Raw genomic sequence first — 23745 nt, 5'->3', positions numbered from 1 at the left:
TCCTATCCTATTATGGCTGAGCTGGCATCCAAATTGCAAGACAAAGTCCTCTACTCTTCCATCTCCTCTTCTCAAGTGGAAGGAAGGACTCTCTTTCACAGCTGTGAGCTGTACTCCCTGGTTTGGGGGAGTGGTGGCACAAACACTCCTTCGGTCACATCATCTGATTTCTTACTAGGTAATATGCCCTCCAAGTCCACTGGCTGTGAGTCCAGCACAGCACTAGTACTTACCTAGGAGTTGCAGTCCTTGTGGTATAGACTGCCTTTCAAGTTTATTTAGGACCCCAAAGCAGTTGAGGGTGTAGTGGTGAGGCTTGCCAGAACTCAAATTCCAACCTGCTGGGATAGATGATTCTCTTCTGGCTAGGGCTGGTCTAACTGCTTCCCACATGAGAATTGGCTGAGTTCTGCCTGATGTCGCTTTCCACTGTGGAAGGGCAGAACTGAGTTCCAATGCAAACTCCTACAATCACTGCACTCTCCTTCCCCGAAGCACAGGTTCTCCATGGCACATGGCCACTGCCAAAGGATGGGGGAGTGGTGAGTTGGCAGTTCAGTACTGTCTTTCCTACCCTTTTCAGTGCCTCTTTCAGTAACATGAAGGTATAATGAGGTGCTGTGATTACACAACTGACTTTTGGTTCTTATGAAGGTGCTTTTTTGTGTAGATAGTTTTTTTGTTTTTGTTTTTTGTTTGTTTGTTTGTTTGTTTTTGAGACAGAGTCTCACTCTCACCCAGGCTGAAGTGCAGTGGTGCGATGGCTCACTGCATCCTCCGCCTCCCAGGTTCAAGTGATTCTCCTGCCTCAGACTCCCCAGTAGCTGGGATTATAAGTGCCTGCCACCATGCCTAGGTAATTTTTGTATTTTTAGTAGAGATGGGGTTTCACCATGTTGGCCAGGCTGGTCTCGAATTCCTGACCTCAGGTGATCTGCCTGCCTCCCAAAGTGCTGGGATTATAGGCGTGAACCACCATGCCCAGCCATATGGACAGTTAAATTTGTTGTTCCTGTGGGGAGGGCAATCAGTGGAGGCTTCTATTCAGCCATCTTGCTCTGCCTTCCTGGATATTTTAACAGTATTAATTCTTCCAATTCATAGCATGGTATATCTCTCCATTTATTTGTGTCTTCTTTAATTTCTTTCATCAAATACAACAATATGGATAAACCTGGAGCACATTACACTAAGTGAACTAAACCAGGCACAGAAACACAAATAGTACATGATCTCATTTATATGTGGAATCCAAAAAAGTCAAATTCATAGAAGCAGAGAGTGGAATGGTGGTAACTAAGGACAGGGTAGGTGGGGGAAATAGGGAAATATTGGTCAGAGGATACAAAGTTTGAGTTATGTAGGATAAATGTACAGCATGTTCACTACAGTTAATAATACTATACTGCAAAATGGAAATTGCATAGCTGAGCATGGTGGCACATACCTGTAGTACCAGCTAGTTGGAAGGCTGAGGCAGGAGGATTGCTTGAGCCTAGGAGTTTGAGGCTGCAGTGAGCTATGATCACACCGCTGTACTCCAGACCAGCAACAGAATGATACCCCATCTCAAAAAAAAAAAAAAAAAAAAAGTTGCTAAGAGAGTGGAGTGTAAGTGTTCTCAACACACACATGCACACACACACACAGAAGTAATGGATATGTTGAGTAGCTTGACGTATTAATCATTTCAGTATGTATATCAAACTTCATGTTGTAGACCTTAAATATATACAGATATGCCGTTTTTATTTTTAAAAAAGAAATTTTAAAAAATTCAGTTGACTTTTGTATATTGGTCTTGTATCCTGTGACTTTGCTAAATCTTTGTTAGTTCTAGTACTTTTGTGGCTTTCTTAGAATGTTCTATATAAGTGATCATGTCATCAGCTAATAAAGACAGTTTTACTTCTTTTTGAATCTGGATCACTTTTTTTTTTTTTCTTGCTTTATTGTACTGGCTAAATCCTCCAATACAGTTTTGAATAGAAGTGATAAAAGCAGATATTTCTGCCTTGTTCATGATCTTAGGGATAAAGCATTTAGTTTTTCATCATTAATTATTAGCTATAGGTTTTTCATAGATGCCCTTTAAGAGGTTGAAGAAATTATCTTGTATTCGTGGTTGCTGAGAATCAGAAATGGATATTAGATTTGTCAAATACTTTTTTACATTTATTGAGATGATTATGTTAGTTTTGTTCTTTTCTATTAGTATAATGGATATGTTGCCTTTGTGGGAAAATCTCCACAAAATTCAGTGATTTTACTCTAATACAGAGTTGTGAAACCATCACCATAACCTAATTTTAGAACATTTTCATCATTACAAAAATAAACTTTGTACCCATTAATTCCTCATTCCCTGATCTCTTCTTCCTCTCCAAACTGTAGGGAACCACTCATCTATTTGCTGTCAGTATAGATTTACCTGTTTTGGTCCTTTTGTGTAAATAGGATCATGTACTATGTGGTCTTTTTAGTACAGGCTTCTTTCACTTAGCATAATGTTTTTGAGGTTTGCTCATGCTGTAGCACGTATCATTTCTTTATATGGCTAAATAATATTCCATTGTATGAATGTACTGCATTTGTCTATACATTCATCAGTTGATGGTCATTGGGCTTTTCCCACTTTTCGGCTATTATGAATAATGCTGCTATGAACATTTGTATACAAGTTTTTGTGTGGTTACATGTTTTTATTTCTTTTAGGTAGAGACTTAGGAGTGAAATTGCTGAGCTAAATTATGTGGTAGCTCTGTATTAACACTTTGAGGAACTGCTTATCTGTTTGGTTGTACCATTTTCCATTCCTGCTAGCAATGTATAAGGGTTCCTTATGAACAGGATGTGTTTTTACCTATCTTTTGATTATAGACTTTCTCAAAGTGTGAAGCAGTATCTCATTGTGGTTTTTATTTACACATCCATAATGACCAATAATGTTGGGCATCTTTTGACTTGTCTCTTGGCCATTTGTATATCTTCTTTGGAGAAATGTCTATCCTTTGGTCATTTGTGTTGCGGGAAGTCAGTGACCCCAAATGGAGAGACTGGCTGAAGCCATGGCAGAAGAACATAAATTGTGAAGATTTCATGGACATTTATTAGTTCCTCAAATTAATACTTTTATAATTTCTTATGCCTGTCTTTACTGCAGTCTCTGAACATAAATTGTGAAGATTTCATGAACATTTATCACTTCCCCAATCAATACACTTGTTATTTCCTATGCCTGTCTTTAATCTCTTAACCCCATCATCTTCATAAGCTAGGGATGAATGTCACCTCAGGGCCCTGTGATGATTGAGTTAACTGCATAAATTGTTTGTAGAGCATGTGTATTTGAACAATATGAAATCTGAGCACCTTAAGAACAGGATAACAGCGATTTTCAGGGAACAAGGGAGATAACTTTAAAGTCTGACTGTCTGTGGGCTGGGCGGAGCAGAGCCATATTTCTCTTATTACCGAAAATGGGTAAGACAAATATCGCTGAATTCTTTCCCCAGTAAGGAATATTAATAATTAGCAGCCCTGGGAAAAGAATGCATTCCCAGGGCAGAGCCTCTAAAATGGCCACCCTGGGAGTGTCTGCCTCATGCAGATGTAGATAGGGATGAAACACGCCCTAGTCTCCTGCAGCGCCCCCAGGCTTGCTAGGATTAGGAAATTCCAGCCTGGCGAATTCTAGTCAGACCGGTTCTCTCCTCTTGAACCCTGACAATTTGTGCACAGCGGGACACGGAAGTTCATTAGTGATTCTAGTTTCGCCCTGATCTTCTGCCTTGTGATCTGTTGTCGCCCTTGAAGCATGTGATCTCTGTGACCCACACCCTATTTGTGCACTCCCTCCCCTTTGAAAATCACTAATAAAAACTTGCTGGTTTTACAGCTCAGGGAGCATCACGGAACATGCCGACATGTGATGTTTCCCCCAGACACCTGGCTTAAAAATTTCTCTCTTTTGTACTCTTTCCCTTTATTTCTCAGACCAGCTGACACATAGGGAAATAGAAAAGAACACACGTTGAATATCGGGGGTGGGGTTTCCCCCAATAATTTGTAAATTGTGTTTTTTGTGTTTTTATTATTGAGTTTTAGGAGTGCCTTGTATAGTCTGAATAAAAACCCTATTTGATTTGCAAATTTTTTTTCCCATCTGTGGGTTATCTTTTCACTCTTTTTAATTAAAAAAAAGTGTTTCACTGGTTTCTTTTGAAATTAAAAGTTTTTAATTTTGATAAGTTCCACTTATGAGTTTTCTCTTTTATGGCTTTGCCTTTTGTGTTGTAGCTATGAGATCTTTGCCTAACTTAAGATCACAGATATCTACTCCTGTTTTCTTCTAAGAGTTTTACACATTCAGATACATGATCTACTTTTGGTTAATTTTTGTGTAGGGTGTGAGGTGGGGTCCAGTTTCATTCTTTTGCTTATGAATAATCCGGTTTTTCCAGCACCATGTTGGGAAAATACTTTGAATCCATTGAATTTTGGCCTCTTTGTCAAAAATCAATTGACTATAAATATTTAGAGTTTATTTCTTGACTTTCAGTTCTATCCCATTGCTAGATGGGATGTCTACCCCATGCCAGTAGTATACTATCTTGATTACTGTAGCTTAGTAGTAAGTTTTGAAATCAGAAGAGTGATTCCTTCTTTCTTTAGATTAGTATTAGCATGGTTTATCTTCTTCAGTCCTCTAACTTTTAATCTATTAGTGTCTTCATATATAACGTCAGTTTCTTCTAAGCAATGTGTACTTGGATCCTACTTTTCAAAAATACAATTTGAGGTCAGATGCAGTGGCTCACGCCTGTAATCCCAGCACTTTAGGCCAAGGTGGGTGGATCACTTGAGGTCAGGAATTCGAGACCAGTCTGGCCAACATGGTGAAACCCTGTCTCTACTAAAAATACAAAAATTAGCTGGGCATGGTGATGGGTGCCTGTAATCCCAGGTATTCAGGAGGCTGAGGCAGGAGAATCGCATGAACCTGGGAGGCAGAGGTTGCAGTGAGCCAAGATCACACTACTGCACTCCAGCCTGGGTGACAGAGCAAGAGTCCATCTCAAAATAACAACAACAACAACAACAACAATCTGACAATCTTTGCCTTTTAGTTGGGGTGCTTAGATTATTTACATGTAATGTTGTTGTTGACATGTTATGTTTTGTTTTTATTTATTTGTTTTTAGAGTCAGGATTTTGCTATGTTGCCCAGACTGGAGTGCAGTGGCTGTTCACAGGCACAGTTATAGTGCATTACAGCCCAAACTTCTGGACTTAAGGTATCCTCCTGCCTCAGCCTCTAGAGTAACTGGGAGTGCAGGTGTACACCACCACACCACCACACTTTGCTGGTGTGTTTTGTTTCCATTTTTCTTGTCTCTTCTTCTTCTTCTTTTTTTTTTTAACCTTTTTTCTGCTTTTTCTGGCTTCTTTTGGATTAATTGAATATTTTTCTCCTTTGTTGACTTAGGAGCTGTATAACTCATTATTGTCTTATTTTGGTTGTGCTGTAGGTTTTATAGATGATATCTTTAACTTACCCTATTCTATTCTCAAGTGATATTATACCACTTGATGTATAGAATAAAAACACTACACATCTAAATACTTACATTCATAGCATATACCACATCTAGTCTTCATTTCTTTGTATAAATCTATTTTTCCGGCCGGGCGCAGTGGCTCATGCCTGTAATCCCAGCACTTTGGGAGGCCAAGGATGACAAGGTCAGGAGTTTGAGACCAGCCTGGCCAACAAGGTGAAACCCTGTCTCTACTAAAAATACAAAAATTAGCCATGCATGGTGGCATGCACCTGTAATCCCAGCTACTTGAGAGGCTGAGGCAGGAGAATCACCAGAATCCGGGAGGCAGAGGTGCAGTGAGCTGAGATCACTGCTTTCCAGACTGGGTGACAGAGAGAGACTCTGTCTCAAAAAAAAAAAAAAAAATTATATATATATAAATATATAAATATAAATATATATATATATATATATATATATATATATATATTTCCATCTGGTATCATTTTACTTCTGCTTGAAAAGCTACCTTTAATCTTTTAGTGCAGATTGGCATGTGATACATTCATTCAGCTTTTAAATTCTGCATTTTACCTTCACTTTTGAAAGGTATTTTTACTGGGTATAGAATTCTAGATAGACGTTTTTTTCTTTCTATACTTAAAGGATTTTTGTTTCACTGTCTTCTGGTTTGCATTATTTCTGCTGAGAAATGTTATTTCATCTTTATCTTTGTTCTTCTGTACATATGTATCTTTTCTCTATTACTACTTTTAAGATTTTCTCATTTTTACTTTTTTTTGGCAATTTGATTATGAGCATTAGTATAGTTTTATTTTCATGCTTCTTATGCTTAGAGTCCATTGAGATTCTTGGATCTGTGGGTTATGATTTTCCTCATTTATGAAAATACATAGCCATTATTTTTCAAATATGTTTCTGCCCCCGCCTCCCTTCTCCCCACTCACCATTCAGGGACATCAATTATATGCTTGAAGTTGTCCTACAGCTCATTTATTCTTTGTCCAAGTTTTAGTCTTTTATGTTTTATTTTGGATATTTTCTATTGCTGTCTTTAAGTTCACTAATCTTCAATATCTAATCTGCAGTTAATCCCATCCGGTGTATTTTTCATTTCAGACATTGTAGGTTTTCATCTCTGTAACTTTGATTTGAGTTTCTCTTATACAGCTCATGTTTCTACTTAACATATTCCATCTTTTCTCTCCCTCATAAATATGAAATAATATAGTTATAATAACTTTTAATATCCTTTTCTACAAATTCTATCATGTCAATTTTGATTTATTACATTTTTTCTCATTATGAGTAATATTTTCTTGCTTTTTTGCAAGTTTCATTTTTGATTGGATGCAAGACATTAAGAATTTTATGCCAGGAGCGGTGGCTCATGCCTGTAATCCCAGCACTTGGGAGGTCGAGGCAGGCAGATCACGAGGTCAGGAGATCGAGACCTTTCTGGCTAACACAGTGAAACCCCGTCTCTACTAAAAAAATACAAAAAAATTAGCTGGGTGTGGTGGCAGACGCCTGTAGTGCCAGCTGCTCGGGAGGCTGAGGCAGCAGAATGGCATGAACCCGGGAGGCGGAGCTTGCAGTGAGCTGAGATCATGCCACTGCACTCCAGCCTGGGCAACAGAGCGAGACTCCATCTCAAAAAAAAAAAAAAAAAAAAAAAAAGAATTTTACTATAATGGTGCTGGATTTTGGTAAATTCTTCTTAACCTTTGTTCTGGGATATAGGTAAGTTACTTGGAAACAATGTGATCCTTCTGGAGCTTGTTTTCAAGTTTTGTTAGGCAGGACTGGAGCAGTGTTTGGTTTGAGGCAAAACCTTTCTGAATATTCTACCTCATACCTGAGGATTATGAAGTTTCCCATTCCGGTGGAAGAGTTATTCTCAGCTCTGTCTAAGCTCTAGGGATTAGTCCCTCTAATCCTTCTGAATAGTTCTTTCCCTGGCCTTAGGTAGCTTCCTCACCTGCATGTGCTAATCAGTACTCAGCTGATGACCTGTGGGGGACTCTGTGCAGGTCTTTGAAGCTCTTACCCCAGGCAGCGCTCTTCCTTCTGGTAGTCTGCCCTGTGATCTTTATCTACAGCGACCTCACCAGACTTCCAGCTCCATGTCCTCAATTCATGTTTAGTCCTCATGAATTGAATTTAGTCCTCAACTAAACATGGAATGTTTAGTTCATTTGCTGTAACTAAACATAATTAACATAATAACTATTTAACAAAAGCATTGATATATTTGGTCTTAAGCCTATCATTTTGCTATATTTTTTCCAATTATTTTCATCAGTTCTTTGTTCCTTAGTTTCTTCTTTTCAATTTTATATTGTGTGAATTGAATAGTTTTTAAAAATTCCCTCTTTTCTCCTATCTTGGCTTTTTGGCTGCACTTCTTTGTACTATTGTTTTAGTTGTTGTTCTAAGGATTATAATATTCACTGCTTGCCAGAATCTACCTTGAATTAATAATTTACTACTCTGTATATAATGCATGAACCTTACCATCATCTTTCTTCTTTTGTGCTATTATCATATACATTGTTACTATTTTTGCCTTAAATATTCACTTGTGTCTTAAGGAAACTATGAAAATAAAAATATGTCTTTTATATTTACTGAGGTAGGCAGCTGGATCACATCCTTGTAATCCACTCCACTTAAATGTGAATTGAATTATACTGTATATGTTCTTTAATACTGCATGTGTTCCTGAATTGTACTATTGCTTATAATTATATTGTTTTATGTCTTTTTTTCACTCAACATTAGTTGTGAAATTTAGCCTTGTTTCTACATGTAGCTGTGGTTTATTTTAAATCTTCTAGAATGAAATACACTACAATGTATTTATCTGTTCTGTGGTGGATGGACATTGAGATGGTTTCTAGTTTGGGGCTATTTATTATAAACAGTTTTGCTATGAAAATATATCCTGGTGCATATATATAAAGTTTTCTGGGATATGTATCTAAGATTGAACTTTCTGAGTCATAAGGTACGCATATCTTCAGCTTTTGAATATAATGACAAACATTTTCCCAAAGTGTCTGTATTAATTTATATTGTCAATGGTAATGTATACGATTTTGAAACTATGTTCCATATCTTTGACAATAGTTGGTAGTGTTAGACCTTTAAATGTTTATCATTCTTGTGGTCATGTAAATTTATTATGGTTTTAATATGAACTTGCCTCACTACCAGTGAAATTGAGTATCTTTTCATATATATGTGTACACATATACCCTTTTGTTAAGACAGGGTCTTGCTCTCTCACCTAGGCTGGAGTGCAGTGGTACAAACATGGCTCACTGCAGCCTCAACCTCCTGGGCTCAAGTGATCCTCCCACTTCAGTGTCTCAAGTAGTTGGGACTACAGCTGTGAGCCACCATGCCTGGCTAATTTTTAAAATTCTTTTGTAGAGATGGAGACTTGCTATGTTGCCCAGGCTGGTCTCAAACTCCCAGCCTTAAGCCCTCCTCCCATGCTGGCCTCCCAAAGTGCTGGGATTACAGGTGTGAGCCCCTGCACTCAGCTCATATATATTTTTGTATTTGGATTTCCTGTTTTGTGAAGTACTTAAGATCTTTTGCCCATTTTGCTAGTGAATTGTCTATATTTTTCTCAATGATTTTTAGGAGTTACCTACGTATTGTAAATATTAATCTTTTGTTAGTTAAAATGAGTTACAAAAATATTTTCTTATTATGATATCTTAAGATGAACGGAAGTTTTTAATTTTAATGTAGTGGAATTTATCAGTCTTTTCCTCTTAGGTTAATTATTTTTATGTATTATGTAAAAGTCCTTCCCTACCCTAAGTCATTTTTCATTTTTCTTTTTTCTCGTCTGAAAATATCATAGTTTTGCTGTTTACATTTAGGTTTTTAAGCTACCTGAAACTTGTTTTTGTGTTCAGTATGATTTGGGAGTTCAGTTGTTTTCTTTAATAATAATTTTTTTTTTTTTTTTTTTTTGAGACAGAGTCTTGCGCTGTCGCCTGAGCTGGAGTGCAGTAGCTCGATCTCAGCTCACTGCAACGTCCTCCTCCCAGGTTCAAGTGATTGTCGTGCCCCAACCACTGAGTAGCTGAGACTACAGGCATGCACCACCACACCCAGTTAATTTTTGTATTTTTGGTAGAGATGGGGTTTCGCCATGTTGGCCAGGCTAGTCTGGAACTCCTGAGTCTAAGTGATCTTCCTGCCTTGGCCTCCCAAAGTGCTGGGATTACAAGCGTGAGCCACTGTGCCAGGCCCAGTTTTACTTTATTTTATTTGAGACGGAGTTTCGCTCTTGTTGCCCAAGCTGGAGTGCAATGGCATGATCTCAGCACATTGCAATCTCTGCCTCCCGGGTTCAAGCGATTCTCCTGCCTCAGGAGTAGTTGGGAGTACAGGAGCATGCCACCATGCCTGGCTAATTTCTTTTATTACTGTTTTTTTGTTTTTAGTAGAAACGGGGTTTCACCATGTTAGCCAGCTTGGTCTCAAACTCCTGACCTCAGGTGATCCGCCCGCCTCAGCCTCCCAAAGTATTGAGATTACAGGCGTGAGCCCCTGCGCCCAGCCTTATTTTTTTAAACATATAGTTTCTCTATTTTAGTACTATTTATGTAAAGTCTGTACTTTCTCCACTAATTTGTAGTGCCACCTCAATGATCATATCTTTTGTTTCTAGAAAATTTCAAATCTGCTTGTTTTAAAAATCTGTTCCTCTTTATTATGGCTTCCATTTCTACCTTTATATTTCTAATAATTTTAAACATATAATTTTTTTTTGAGACAGGGTCTCACTCTATCATCCAGGTGGGAGTGCAGTGGTGTGATCACAGCTCACTGCAACCTTGACCTCCTAGGCTCAAGTGATCCTCCCACTTAGCTGGGAGTATAGGCACACCCACCATGCCTGGTTAATGTGTTTTTTTGTTGTTGTTGTTTTTGTAGAGATGACATCTCAGTGTTGCCCAGGCAGGTCTCAAACTTCTGGGCTCAAGCATTCCTCCCACCTTGGCCTCCTGAAGTGTTGGAATTATAGGCATGAACCACTGTGCTCAGCCAAACATAGATATTTTGTACTTTCTTTTATAGTCAGTTGTGTGTAGTTCTGAAGTATATAAATTCTCCAGATTATTGGGTATCCTAACTCTTGCTCATGGATGCGCTTTGATTTGTGTGACTGATAATTTTTATTTATAATATTGTAAGCTTTTTACATTGATAATATTGTGAACGTAATTTCTCCCCCACTGTGGGATTACTATGTATTCTCTGGAAAGGCTTTATGTTTGTCTCTGCCTGGTCTCTGATGTTTCACAGCCTTAAACTGATCTTCGTTAATTTCTTGGCTTTGGCTTCCTGAATCACATACATAACTGAAATTCAAACTTCATTCCCATGTGGATGTAGGTTGTTTTATTTTATCTAAGGAGAGGGAAAGATATAGCCAGGAATAGTAGTCCATGTGAGCCACACTGTCACGTTTTCAGAGTCTTAGATCTTTAAAGGCCCATCCGAAGTTTGATAGCTTAGAATCGATTAAAATTACTTAAATCTTAAAATACTTATTTTTTAGACAGTTGCTTTCTGTTTTTAAAAGTTTGTATAAAACCTAGTTTTTAAGACATATTAAAGCTCAAAGATATCATTGGTAGAAGCAGAGCTTCCAATAAAATAATGTTCACAGAAGTACATTCCTATAACATTTTCAGAAAATTTTAATAAATAGACTATTTTTAACTGTAGCTTAAACTGTTATGACCTAGGTATTAAGATACAAAGATTAGTAAGACCTAATCCTTTCAATGAGATAAAGGACTAACTGGGAAGAGAGATAAAGAGACAGACAAGTGTGGAACCAACTCATTCATTTGTTTATTCATTTACTCTTCATTCAACAAAATTGATTATCTAATATATGCTGGGCATTGTTCTAGGTGCTGTGGATGTAGCAGAAAATAAAACCTGCAAAAATGATTTGCATCATGGAGCTTATATGTAGTGTGATTCTAGTAATATGAAGAAAGTTCTCTGGAAATTCAAAAAAGGCGTATTAATAGTTTGGCATTTCTACCCTCAACTGTGTCTGCTGTCTTCATGTAGACACCTTTTGTTTTATTTTTTTCAGAGAATAATCCTCAGCTTTTTCTAGGTACTGGAAGGGGGTATCATCTGACTGGGTGAGGGATAGCTTTTTAAACAGCCTTTCAGCCAAGATTTCTAGTTTTAGCTCATCTCATTACAGAGGCTCCTGGTGCTGGCAATTCCTGAGGCTTTCTGTGTTGTTTGGTGTGAACTGGATTGCTTCTTCTTGGTTTTCCTTATTGGTAGTTTAAGAATCAAACTTTTTTTTTGAGACGGAGTCTCCATCTGTCGTCCAGGCTGGAGTGCAGTGGTGCAATCTTGGCTCACTGCAAGCTCCGCCTCCCAGATTCATGCAGTTTTCCTGCCTCAGCTTCCCCAGTAGCTGGGACTACAGGCGCCTGTCACCACGCCCGGCTAATTTTATGCATTTTTAGTAGAGGCTAATTTTATGTATTTTTAGTAGAGACAGGGTTTCACCGTGTTAGCCAGGATGGTCTCCGTCTCCTGACCCCGTGATCTGCCGGCCTCGGCCTCCCAGAGTGCTGGGATTACAGGCGTGAGCCACCGCTCCCAGCCAGGAATCAAACTTTTAAGGCTCTTCTATGCTAGTTTCCACTCTCTATTTTCTGGTTTTCAGAATTTTGTTTGTTATTTCCTTTTAAATTTGTTCTTATGAAATCCCTTTACTATTATTTTAATGATTTTAATGAACTAAAATTGAATGTGTGTGTTCAGTCTGCCATCTTTACCTGAAAGTCTAATTGAATTGCCCTTAATCTTGTTAATCTATAGTAGGTATAGGAAATCTTTTTTTTTTTTTTTTTTTTTTTTTTTGAGACGGATCTCACTCTGCCACCCAGGCTGGAGTGCAGTGGCGCGATCTCAGCTCACTGCAACCTCCACCTCCTGGGTTCAAGCGATTCTCCTGCCTCAGCCTTCTGAGTAGGTGAGATTAAAGGCATGTGCCACCACGCCCAGCTAATTTTTGTATTTTTAGTAGAGATAGGGTTTCACCGTGTTGGTCAGACCGGTCTCGAACTCCTGACCTTGTGATCTGCCTGCCTCGTCCTACCAGAGTGCTGGGATTACAGGTTTGAGCCACCATGCCTGGCCTAAGAAATCTTCTGCCATCATATGTGTGTGTAAATGTATATATATTTAACTTATCACAAAACATGAAGAAGATAGAATGTTATAAAATGTTGGGTAGGAGGCACAATACCTTTGTTTCAATTTTATCTTTAGTATACACTTGCATTGTGTTCTTTGAGCAAGCTACTTTATCTACTTGAAATTCAGTTTTATTACTTGAAAAACAGGAATGTTGGCCAGGTGTGGTGGCTCGTGCCTGTAGTAGCAACACTTTGGGAGGCTGGGGTAGGCAGATTGCTTGACCCAGAAGTTCAAGACCAGCCTGGGCAACATGGCGAAACTCTGTCACTGCAAAAAATACAAAAAAAAATTAGCCAGCCGTGGTGGCACATGACTATAGTCCCAGCTACCCAGGAGGCTGAAGTGGGAGGATCACCTGAACCTGAGAAGTTAAGACTACAGTGAGCCATGATCGTACCACTGCACTCCAGCCTGGGCGACAGAGTGAGACCCTGTCTGAAAAAACAAAAAGGAGAAGAAAAGAAAAGAAAGAAAACAGGCCGAGCGTGGTAGCTCATGGCTGTAATCCCAGCACTTTGGGAGGCCAAGGAAGGCGGATCACAAGGTCAAGAGATCGAGACCATCCTGGCCAACATGGTGAAACTCCGTCTCTACTAAAAATATAAAAATTAGCCAGGTGTGGTAGCATGCACCAGCTAAATGGGAGGCTGAGGCAGGAGAATCGCTTGAACACGGGAGGCAGAGGTTGCATTGAGCTGAGATTGCACCATTGCATTCCCGCCTGGCAACAGAGTGAGACTCTATCTCAAAGACAAAAAAAAAAGAAAGAAAGAAAGAAAAGAAAACTAGGAATTTTAATGATACCCACCTTATTAGAGTTATTGGTTAAGACCAGTTGATAATTTCAAAGCACTATACAAGCTTTAGGGGTTTTTAGCACCACACCACTTATTCAGAATTAATTTTATTTACAATACAGTATATCTGAGAGTTGAGAAATAAGTTTAAAAAGTCTGTGAACAATTAAAAAATAGATATTATATATTATCTTGTGAAAATCCATACATTCCATTAGTAGACCCTCAATCAGATGCAGAATCAATTTTTATTCTGGTTTTACCAGCTTTGATATCTATAAAACTGGATCATAGATCAGTTAGACATGATAGAGTCTAAAGTTCAAGCTAGACTTGATAGAGTACAAAGCAAGAAACAACTTTTTTCTTCCTCACCATTGCCCTTTAAAAGGACTGTGTTGACGTTCCTATTTATTTTATTGGATAATATCTTGGTCACGTCACATAGCTTTTTTTCACTCACTTTCAGATATTAATAGTTTTATGTTTAGGTACCGAAAAGTCTAGTCTAAACTAAATAGAAACTGCAGTCTCTTGTTTAATCTAAAAATTTTCCCCTTACCCTGGTTTGGCTCTGGTTTGGCTCTAGAACCTGTTGAGGCTCAGGAGACATGTTTGCTGCTTCTTTACTCTGCTGCTCCCTCCTCTTCTAATCACTAGGCAGCTTTACAGTGGGGTTATATAAGGGACAGGAAAGGTCTTACTCAACTGGTGCAGTGGTCATTTGGCTTTGATGTTTCTTGGGTGTGGTAGATGCCCAATGATGGCTCCTAGTTGACTGCTTTAGTCTTTGCTTTTTAGGGCCTTCCCTCACTGGGGACTTGCCGTGGTGCTTTTTATTGATTCAGGAGGTATTACTTTAGCTGGCTGCTTATGACTCCCCTTTAGCTACTTCTGGTGGTGTGTACCCCCAAAGACTCTCAGGTGGGGTTATCTGACCTCTCCGAGAGAGCCTTTTCAAGACAACCAGCCTACCTGCCTTTCATGGAATCTCCTTCACCCTGGAGGAACATGCAATCTTGTGGAAGTAGAATTTGCTCGTACTTTAATTCTCTTTACTCACTCTAGCCTTTCACCTTTACACTTTCCAGGCAAATATCAGGCTCTGGTCTTTTTGTTCTCTAAATTCCAAGACATCCATATCCAGTTCTCTCTAAACTGTCTCACTTGACTTTGAGGAGGAGAACTAAATAAAAATCTAGGAAATAAGATATGGTGGTAAATTTATTTTCTGCTCACAAAAAGGAAAATAATCTGATGGATTAATTAAGAATTCAAATTAACAGTCTTCCTCCCCTGCAAGTTCAAACATTGAGTGTACATACAGCTTAATAAAAAATGAATTGTAGTCATGCTGATTTGGGATTGGCATACTTTATTTGGTCACTGGCTGAATCTACATGTAAATTTCAGGATCCTAATTTGTCATTCTCATTGAAATATTTTCCAAGTTAGGTTATGTTAGTCTAAGTATATACCTTTAAATGTCCAGTTTTATATTTGCCTCATGTGATTGGTCATTAGAGCAGGTTAGTTTACATTAGGAATTTTATCCTCAGTGTATCTGCAGCTGCACCTTTTGTTTTCTTTGGTTATGACCAAAGAATGAGGTAAATTGGCCTCATTAACAGGAGAACCCTATGACTTAAAAGAAAAATATATTATCTCACAGTTCTGGAGGCCAGAAGTCTGAAATCATGGTGTCAAGGGTTCATTCTTTCTGGAGGCTCTAAGAGAGATTCCATTTCATGCCTCTCTCCTAGCTTCTGGTGGTTGTCAGCAATTTTTAGCCTCCCTTGGCTTGTAGCAGATCATTCCAATCTCTGCCTCCATCTGCACATGGCCCGTGATATTTAGTCATTATCCAGAATATAAAGTTTAATCTATAAGCATGAGTTAAAAATTATAAATGTGTAATTTTAGATTGTTAAAGTTTTAGAAAAGCAAAGGCACGAAAATAGTAATATGAAATAAGAAAAAGCAAACTATTTCTTAAAGTATTTGACTCAGAAAATTTTCTCCTTTCTGTAGCTGTTGGAAAAATTAGAGGAAAGCCTCTTCCACTACTCTTATTTTTTGAGGCCCTCTTTATCACAAGTCATGCTTTTCGATGTCCTGTTGATGCAGCTCTAACCCTGGAAGGAATCAAATGTGGATTATCGGAAAAACGGTTAGATTTAGTTATCAATTGGGTTACACAGCAAAGGTAAGCAAAATTAAGCTTTTAACTTAATTTTGACATTTGGTTAATAAAGTTGTTTGTTCTAAAAATATTAATAGTTTTATCAATATGTTACTTGAACATTTACTTCAGGTCCCTATGCAATTAATCAGAAAGTGTTTAGTGGTCGGGCATGGTGGCCTATGCCGCTAATCCCAACACTTTGGGAGGATGGCTTGAGGTCAGGAGTTCAAGACCAGCTTGGCTAACATGGTGAAACCCTGTCTCTGCTGAAAATACAAAAATTAGCCAGGCATGGTGGCCAGGTGCAGCAGCTCATGCCTGCAACCCCAGCATTTTGGGAGTCCAAGGTGGGCAGATGACTTGAGGTCAGGAGTTCAAGACCAACCTGGCCAACATGATGAAACCCCATCTCTACTAAAAATACAAAAATTAGCCAGGTATGGTGGCACACGGCTGTAGTCCTAGCTACTCGGGAAGCTGAGGTAGGAGAATCGTGTGAATCAGGGAGGCAGAGGTTTCAGTGAGACGAGATCGTGCCACTGCACTCCAGCCTGGGTGACAAAGCGAGACTCAGTCTAAAAAATATATATATATGCATTTAGTTTCCTGTAGAAATCTAATTTTCTTAGCAAATACACAACTACATTCCAAATAACTTTATTTTCATATTGACTATTATCGGGGTGATAGAAATTGACAAGAGTTATCAATAGACATAGGCAAAGGAGAGGAGATCCTTTAAAGTAACATTTGCGGGAAGATGGCTCCCATCTAGAGCAGAGAACAGAACAGCATCATTTCAACCAAATGTTTGGCTTTTCTGGTCTATGAACTTTCCTCACTAGTTACACAGCTGCAAAGGGTGAAAATCCTATCAGGTCATCTAAGAAACGAATCCTAGGTTTTCCTGTGAGCTTTTTTTCTCCTCGTGGATACTTCTGGCTATAAGTAGAACAATCGCTATGCCTGCTGGCTTTTCATAATTATGAGCAAACCATAAAGCAATTGTAGGAATGATTGTAAGTACACAGTGACACTGGGGATATACATATTCATATACATATCTATCACAATTATAAGCTTGGGAGCAAGTAAAGACCTTTCATAGAACATTCCTGTGTGAATACCTTGGGGTAGGGCAGAGTCAGTCTTCAATTTTCACACAAAGAAGAACCACATCTTGGCTGGTTGCAGCAGCCCACGTCTGTAATCCCAGCACTTTGGGAAGCCAAGGCGGACGGATCACCTGAGGTTGGGAGGTGGAGACCAGCCTGACCAACATGGAGAAACCTTGTCTCTACTAAAAATACAAAGTTAACTGGATGTGGTGACGCCTGCCCGTAATCCCAGCTACTTGGGAGGCTGAGGCAGGAGAATAGTTTGAACTCAGAGGTTGCGGTGAGCCGAGATTGTGCCATTGCACTTCAGACTGGGCAGCAAGAGCGAAACTCCATCTCAAAAAAAAAAAAAAAGAAAAGAAAAGAAGAAGAAGAACCCATCTTAGGGCCTGAGAGCCTATTCCCATGCACCTAAAATTACCATGTTTGGCAAAATTATACAGTTTATTCAGACATTGACTTTTTATTTAGAAATGTTTTGAATTTTGTTAAGCCTTGAACAAAACAAGAAAATCAGTTTTGTTAGCTTATAAAGAAAATTTGAAGGCTGGTCATGGTGGCTTATGCCTGTAATCTCAACACTTTGGGAGGCCAGGGCAGGAGGATTGCTTGAGCTTAGGGGTTCAAGATTAACCTGGGCAACATAGGAGACCTCATCTCTATGAAAAAAATAAAATAAAACAAAATAACCCAGACGTGGTGGCACATGCCTGTAGTCCCAGCTACTTAGGAGGCTGAGGTGGGAAAATCACTTGAACCTGGAGATCAAGGCTTCAGTGAACTTGAGCATGCCACCGCACTCCAGCCTGGGCAACAGAATTAGATATTGTCTCAAAAAACAAACAACAACAACAAAAGTATACACTAGGGAAAATGAGAAAATTATTAAACGAATTATGTTAAATTTATTTTGAAAGTCTATCAGTATTTTTTAGAACCACTTATAGGTCATGTACTCTGTTAGAGTGGTCATTTAAAATTGCTGTTATAATAAATCATATTTTTATATAGTCTTCAGCCCCTCCCTCATTGATTTCTCACAAAAAACACTGGAATGTTTTTCCCAGTGTAAGAATATAATAAGTGTGGAATGTTAAGTATTACCTACACAACAGAGCCAGTTGCCACAGAGTAAAAGCTTGCATTGCTTTTGACATACTTTCTAATTTCCTGTTCTGGTAATAGCACTAATGTCAGAGAAGGAAACCATTAATTAAAATGAAAGTTTATAGAATGTGTGAATGACATCTTTATCAGATGAATAAAAGTATATATATTAACATTGTCATCTCAACAAAAAAATTGACAAACTACGTAACTCATTATAATAAGTGTAATCTCTTTTTTAGTACTGTTAAAATTGACATTACAATTTGAAAATAAATACTTCCGAACTAAAAAGAAAAAGTTAATCTCATTCCAAAATACCCCACAGACACACCCAGAGTAATATTCAACCAAATATTTGGGCACCCTCTGGCCCAGTCAAGTTGACACATAAAATTAACCATCCCAGGAAATGTGTGCTTCCCATGTCTGCAACTTTAGTGTTTGTGAGTCAGGAAGTTTTGACTGACTTGATTATCATAAACAGGTAGGACTGTTGCTATATAATGGAGCAGAAAGGAATATTTTTGACACTCAGGTTCCCTATTTCCTTGAAGAGAACTTAAGACTTAGATTAGGGTGCAGATCATTTACTAATAAACTACTCCTCAGGAAAATTTTTAAGGGGAGTGAAATAGGATAGGACTAAGAAAAGAGCCAAGCAGGATGTGAACTCAGTTCAAGTCTGGTATTAGCCATTATCACAGGGAGAGGGTTATAGAGCATAGACATTACACAGAGTTCTTTCCTTTTATTAAGGGGCTGGCCTTTTGTAACCCCTATCAGTCAGTCCCTGGGGGTTGAGTGTAGACTACTGGGGGTTGTGGATAGGCATAATTTTCTAGGTGAGGAGGCTACAGACACCTGAGGACAATTCTTCAGAGAAGGGGGCAACTGTGAGCTCTTAGTAGTCAGCTGGAGAAGGGGCACCGGTTCAGTAAATGGGACCTGGATGAGGCACCAGAACAGTGTCTACCATAACAACGGAACAACTTACGAGGATCTGTCAGAGAATAGATAGCAGCTGCTTGTACTGTGTCTTTGTGAAGATGGGCTGGGCTGTGCATATTGGAAGGCAGAGTAGGGAAAGGCCTCCCTGTCATCTGTCTAGTAGTTATAGCCTGCTGCTGGCAGCATAAGGGCTGTGCTTACTTGGCTCTGAATGCATAGGGATGTAGAACACATACTAGGGAATAATGAAGAGCTCTCATCTTTAAGAAGGGTATCATAAAGAGATAAATGGACATTAGTAAGCAAGCACTTCCTAAATAAAGTCATGACTTAGAAATGTCCCAAACATAAAAATGGTAGGTTTGCATACTACTACCTACTACCACTCATTTCAAATCCACCATTTCCCCTATACAACTTGATAAAGCTATCTTGATGGCACTATTTACCAGTGCAAAGTGTTTCTCCCACCCATTCTTATTATGACCTTCATTTACTGTCCACATAATAGTTAATTTTTTTTTTTTTTTTGAGATGGAATTTCACTTTTGTTGTCCAGGCTGGAGCATAGTGGTGTAATCTCGGCTCACCGCAACCTCCGATTCTCGGCTTCAAGCGATTCTCCTGTATTAGCCTCCCGATTAGCTGGAATTACAGGCATGTGCCACCATGCCTGGCTAATTTTTTGTATTTTTAGTAGCAACGGGGTTTCTCCATGTTGGTCAGGCTGGTCTCAAACTCCCGACCTCAGGTGATCCACCCGCCTAGGCCTCCCAAAGTGCTGGGGATTACAGGCGTGACCCACCGTGACTGGCCTGTTAATTTTGCTTTAGGAAATTTCTTCTTCATATGTATGCCCTTCTTTTCTCTCTTTGCGCCCTTCTCTCTTTCTCTGCCTGATCATGTTTCTACACCCTCCACAAAAAGTACTTATCAGGGAGCACTGGAAATGGTTTGGACTTGATGACATCATCAGAAAGTGTATGTTCTTTACCAAAACCTGTTTTAAAAAGTTCTAGTGCAAAGGCACTTCAGACAAGATTAAGTTTCTTACACATAGTGATGGTTCTTGACCCATTCTACCTCTTAGTTGTAAGAATTTAAATTCTTTAATAACTATGCAGTTCTGTGACTACATGCATTGAGGAAATGCCACTAGTTTTTTTTTTTTTTTTTTTTTTTTGAGACAGAGTCTCGCCCTGTTGCCCAGGCTGGACTGCAGTGGCCGGATCTCAGCTCACTGCAAGCTCCGCCTCCCGGGTTTACGCCATTCTCCTGCCTCAGCCACCCGAGTAGCTGGGACTACAGGCACTCGCCACCTCGCCCGGCTAGATTTTTGTATTTTTTAGTAGAGACGGGGTTTCACCGTGTTAGCCAGGATGGTCTCGATCTCCTGACCTCGTGATCGGCCCGTCTCGGCCTCCCAAAGTGCTGGGATTACAGGCTTGAGCCACTGCGCCCGGCCGGAAATGCCACTAGTTTTAAGGATCCTGAGATAATATAACAGGGAATATTAAAGGCAATTCACATTCTTCATACTTAGTCTCTGTTTCCTGGCTTCTGCCTCTGATTATCTGGCCTCTATCACATAGCTACCTTAAAAAGCCTTTCAGTTCATTCCCAGAAGCTCAGCATAGAGCTAGCCCTTTAGCAGCCTGCCTAATGGGCTAATCATGGCTCTCTTAGTCATTCTTACCTGTGAAAAGTCTAATCACTTGGTCTACAAAGTCTAAATTTTAAGGAACCATCCTTTACTGGTATTACTTCTCTTAATTGCAGACATTGCTCCCAGAAGAAGATAAATATCCTCTGAAATTTTAACTTTGCAAACTCAATCCTAGAAAGTAACAGTAAATAAATTTTATGCATGGATTTAGAGATTGTATATTACCTTTATTTTGACATTAAAAATTTTTAAACCAAATTTATAATCCAATATGTCTTAGATTACTGTGGGGTTAAGCATATTTTATTTTATTTATTAGCTGTTCATATTCTCCAGAGCTAGCCTGGTCTCAGATCCACTTTCAGAAGTCCCAGAAACAGTCCTCTTTGAGTTAGGAGTAAGGGTGAGAAAACCCAACAAGGGGACTTTAGGAAAACAGAAAGAGGGTATGATGAGGTGATTGGAGGGAAAAAGGGGGAGGGAACTTCCCTGGCCCCCTTCCCAGCCCTGGCCTTCTCTGAGGTGGTGACCCTTAAAAAAAATGGCATTAGTAAGATAAATAAATACTAAAATACTGGCGTTATGATTTTGCTACAGTATTTCAGTCACTACATAGACTGAAATAATTAACTTGTTCAGCCTCAGGAATTGTGGCAACTGTAGCTACTAAAACCTTTATTTTGGTATTGAAGTGTGGAAATCAGAGAACTGCTTAATTAAATAATTGATTTGTACTCAAGCTGCCTTTTGATTTAGACTCCCCCCTCTGCTGCCCACCCCAATAAACACAGAAGGCTTTATTTACTGAATTTTCAGTAAAGAGACATCGTGTAGGGGGTTCAGGATTTCATTTTAATGTTACCAGCATTTTTAGATGTATACAGACACCAATATCATACGATTGCCGTTATTTTGTAGCTATTAATTAAAAATATAAAGTATAATTTTCATACCATTAGTAATTAGAAGTGATATCTTTAATCATGCACAGATGTTTTTTGGCTATGCTTATAGTTTCTAGGGAAGTTACTCTGATAGTACAACAGATGATTAACTTCAGTTGTGTATAAAGGTGGTACACTAAAATAGGACAAGTGAAATCTATTCTGTTTACCCATCTCAAAAGAACTGCTTCTTCGGTCTTTCCTAATAGGCACAATTATGTCCATTTTCCCCTCTTGCCTCTTATAAATCTATAACAAATTTAAAAAATAACAGTGCTGTCACACTTTCTGTTTTACTTTTGGTAAAAATGCTTGCAATATCTACCTCTATGAGCTGAAATTGCTGTCACTATCTATAACCAATATTTAATAAGCTTTTATATTCCATAGGGTTTAGAATCTCGATAACTGCTTGAGAATATTAAGACCCCCAATTATGAGAGCATTTTTGTTTACCTCGTAATTTTTAGACCTATCAGTGTTTTTAGGAGAGTTTTAATCTTGTTTGTGGGGTTTTTTTGAAACTTGAGCTTTTGAGGAGCCAAAATGTCTTCCTCCAAGGGAATACACACTGATTGTTTTGTTTTTTTTTTTTTTTGAGACGGAGTCTCGCTCTGTCGCCCACGCTGGAGTGCAGTGGCCGGATCTCAGCTCACTGCAAGCTCCGCCTCCCGGGTTTACGCCATTCTCCTGCTTCAGCCTCCCGAGTAGCTGGGACTACAGGCGCCCGCCACCTCGCCCAGCTAGTTTTTTGTATTTTTTTAGTAGAGACGGGGTTTCACCATGTTAGCCAGGATGGTCTCCATCTCCTGACCTCGTGATCCGCCCGCCTCGGCCTCCCAAAGTGCTGGGATTACAGGCTTGAGCCACCGCACCCGGCCTTGATTGTTTTTTTGTTGTTGTTGTTGTTAAATCTCAGATATGTTTAATTTCTCCTACATAATCAATGGCCTATTAAATTGTAACTTGGAATTCTTGCAGGCAGTAGAAAATCCAGTTCTACTGTGCTGAATTTTCAAATATTTCAGCCTCAGCCACTCATCAGGAATTTTCTAACGTATGTCTTATTGATCTGCTTGTTCTAGACTGACATTTTCTGAGGAGGCTGGGGATGTGATTTGTGATTATGGGGAGCAGGATACTTATAACAAGTCCAAGTGCCTGGCTTTAGCTCAGATTATCTACAGTGAATGTGGCCTGCACAAGAAAGCTATTCTTTGCTTGTGTAAACAGGGTCAGACTCATAGGGTCATGGAGTACATACAGCAGTTCAAGGACTTTACTACCGGTAAGTTAAAATGTCTGCCATTTGTATACATTTGAATTCTGGACTTTAATTGTAAAATTACCCATGATAGCAGGCACTACTTTAAACTTACGTTATAAAATCAATTTTATATATACCAATAAGTGGGAAATTTCTTTTGTAATTTTTCATGAACACAGGTAAGCTGGAGCTGATTGGCTTTCATGCTAGATGTTCAAAAATATTATGTATTTCCTCAAAATAAAAAATTTAATAAACCAGATAGTCCTGGAAATATACAGTTTTAAAGATAAATTTATACAGAGTAACATACTACATATGTGATTTTTAAAAATAACTTATTTGTAATATTTTATTTTATTTTTTATTTATTTATTTTTTGAGACAGAGTCTCACTCTGTTGCCAGGCTGGAGTGCAGTGGCGTAATCTTGGCTCACTGCATGCTCCATCTACTGGGTTCACGCCATTCTCCTGCCTCAGCCTCCCAAGTAGCTGGGACTACAGGCACCCGCCACCACGCCTGGCTAATATTTTGTATTTTTAGTAGAGATGGGCTTTCACTGTGTTAGCCAGGATGTTCTCTATCTCCTGACCTCGTGATCTGCCCACCTTGGCCTCCCAAAGTGCTGGGATTACAGGCGTGAGCCACCGCGCCCAGCCTGTGATATATTTGAAGTGTAATATAAGCATTAGAAATGAAGAATTTCTAATTTATTTCAAAATTTTAAAACACAATTGAGCAGTAATCTGAGATTACAATTGAGCAGTCATCTAAGAGAACTGTGGACCTAAGGGTGACCCTAGTTGGATGAGCAGATCTCTTACTCTGGATCTAGTTTGGCAATAACTCTGAGTACAGGCATTGCTGACATC

General features: G+C 39.0%; 1 protein-coding gene across 2 annotated transcripts in view; it reads left to right on the top strand.

Annotated features, from left to right (window-relative positions):
• Positions 1–23745, top strand: part of CLHC1 (clathrin heavy chain linker domain containing 1) — a 68349-nt gene that overhangs the window by 37223 nt on the left and 7381 nt on the right. For both annotated transcript variants that reach the window (XM_025355016.1, XM_025355015.1), the window contains 2 exons: positions 15665–15839; positions 22690–22892. In XM_025355016.1, coding sequence (XP_025210801.1) covers positions 15665–15839; positions 22690–22892 — 378 coding nt within the window. The remainder of the gene's footprint in view (positions 1–15664; positions 15840–22689; positions 22893–23745) is intronic.

Source organism: Theropithecus gelada, chromosome 13, assembly GCF_003255815.1.
Source record: "Theropithecus gelada isolate Dixy chromosome 13, Tgel_1.0, whole genome shotgun sequence".
NCBI lineage: Eukaryota > Metazoa > Chordata > Mammalia > Primates > Cercopithecidae > Theropithecus > Theropithecus gelada.
This window is presented reverse-complemented; position numbering and strand designations above follow the sequence as displayed.